The 518-nt window shown below is 65.1% G+C and overlaps 1 protein-coding gene across 1 annotated transcript in view; it reads left to right on the top strand.

The window, feature by feature from the left end:
• PARP6 (poly (ADP-ribose) polymerase family, member 6) overlaps positions 1-518 on the top strand; it is a 7,933-nt gene that overhangs the window by 6,789 nt on the left and 626 nt on the right. The window contains exons 17-18 of the mRNA XM_010005935.1: positions 218-412; positions 491-517. Coding sequence (XP_010004237.1) covers positions 218-412; positions 491-517 — 222 coding nt within the window. The remainder of the gene's footprint in view (positions 1-217; positions 413-490; position 518) is intronic.

Below are 518 nucleotides of genomic sequence, written 5' to 3'. Positions count from 1 at the left end.
TACTGCCCAGTCCTGCCTGGGCTCCCATCCCCCCTCCCTGCATGGGCCCAGGGATCCTTGGCATCGGGGGGGCCAGAGGAGCCAAATCCTTCCATCCTTCCCTCCTGCACCAGCCTCTCCCCAGCCAGGCTGGGGCTTTCTGATGTGCCAGGGAATTAGACTCCTAACATTTTCTCATCTCCAAAAGCCACTGTGCCCACTTTTGGGGGGGTTTCAGGGCTCGGCCACCTGGTGGGAGCCCCCAGCATGGGTGGTTGTCACCATCTGTGGCACGTGTCCCCACCCCGGGGATGCTCCCTGCGCGGGGGTGACGCTGCCTGGCTTCTCCACAGGGATGGGGAAAGGGCAGCACCGGATGCCTTCGAAGGATGAGCTGGTGCAGAGGTACAACCGGATGAACACCATCCCCCAGGTGACAGGTTGGGGACAGGGCTGGGAGGCAGGGAGGGGGCATGGGGCCGGGCGGTGACACCAGGTGCTCTCCCCGCAGCCCCGCTCCATCCAGTCCCGCTTCCTCC

This window comes from Chaetura pelagica, unplaced genomic scaffold (assembly GCF_000747805.2).
Source record: "Chaetura pelagica isolate M959 unplaced genomic scaffold, ChaPel_1.0 scaffold369, whole genome shotgun sequence".
NCBI classification, from domain to species: Eukaryota; Metazoa; Chordata; class Aves; order Apodiformes; family Apodidae; genus Chaetura; species Chaetura pelagica.
The sequence above is the reverse complement of the archived record's forward strand: the minus strand, read 5'-3'. Positions and strand labels throughout refer to the sequence as shown.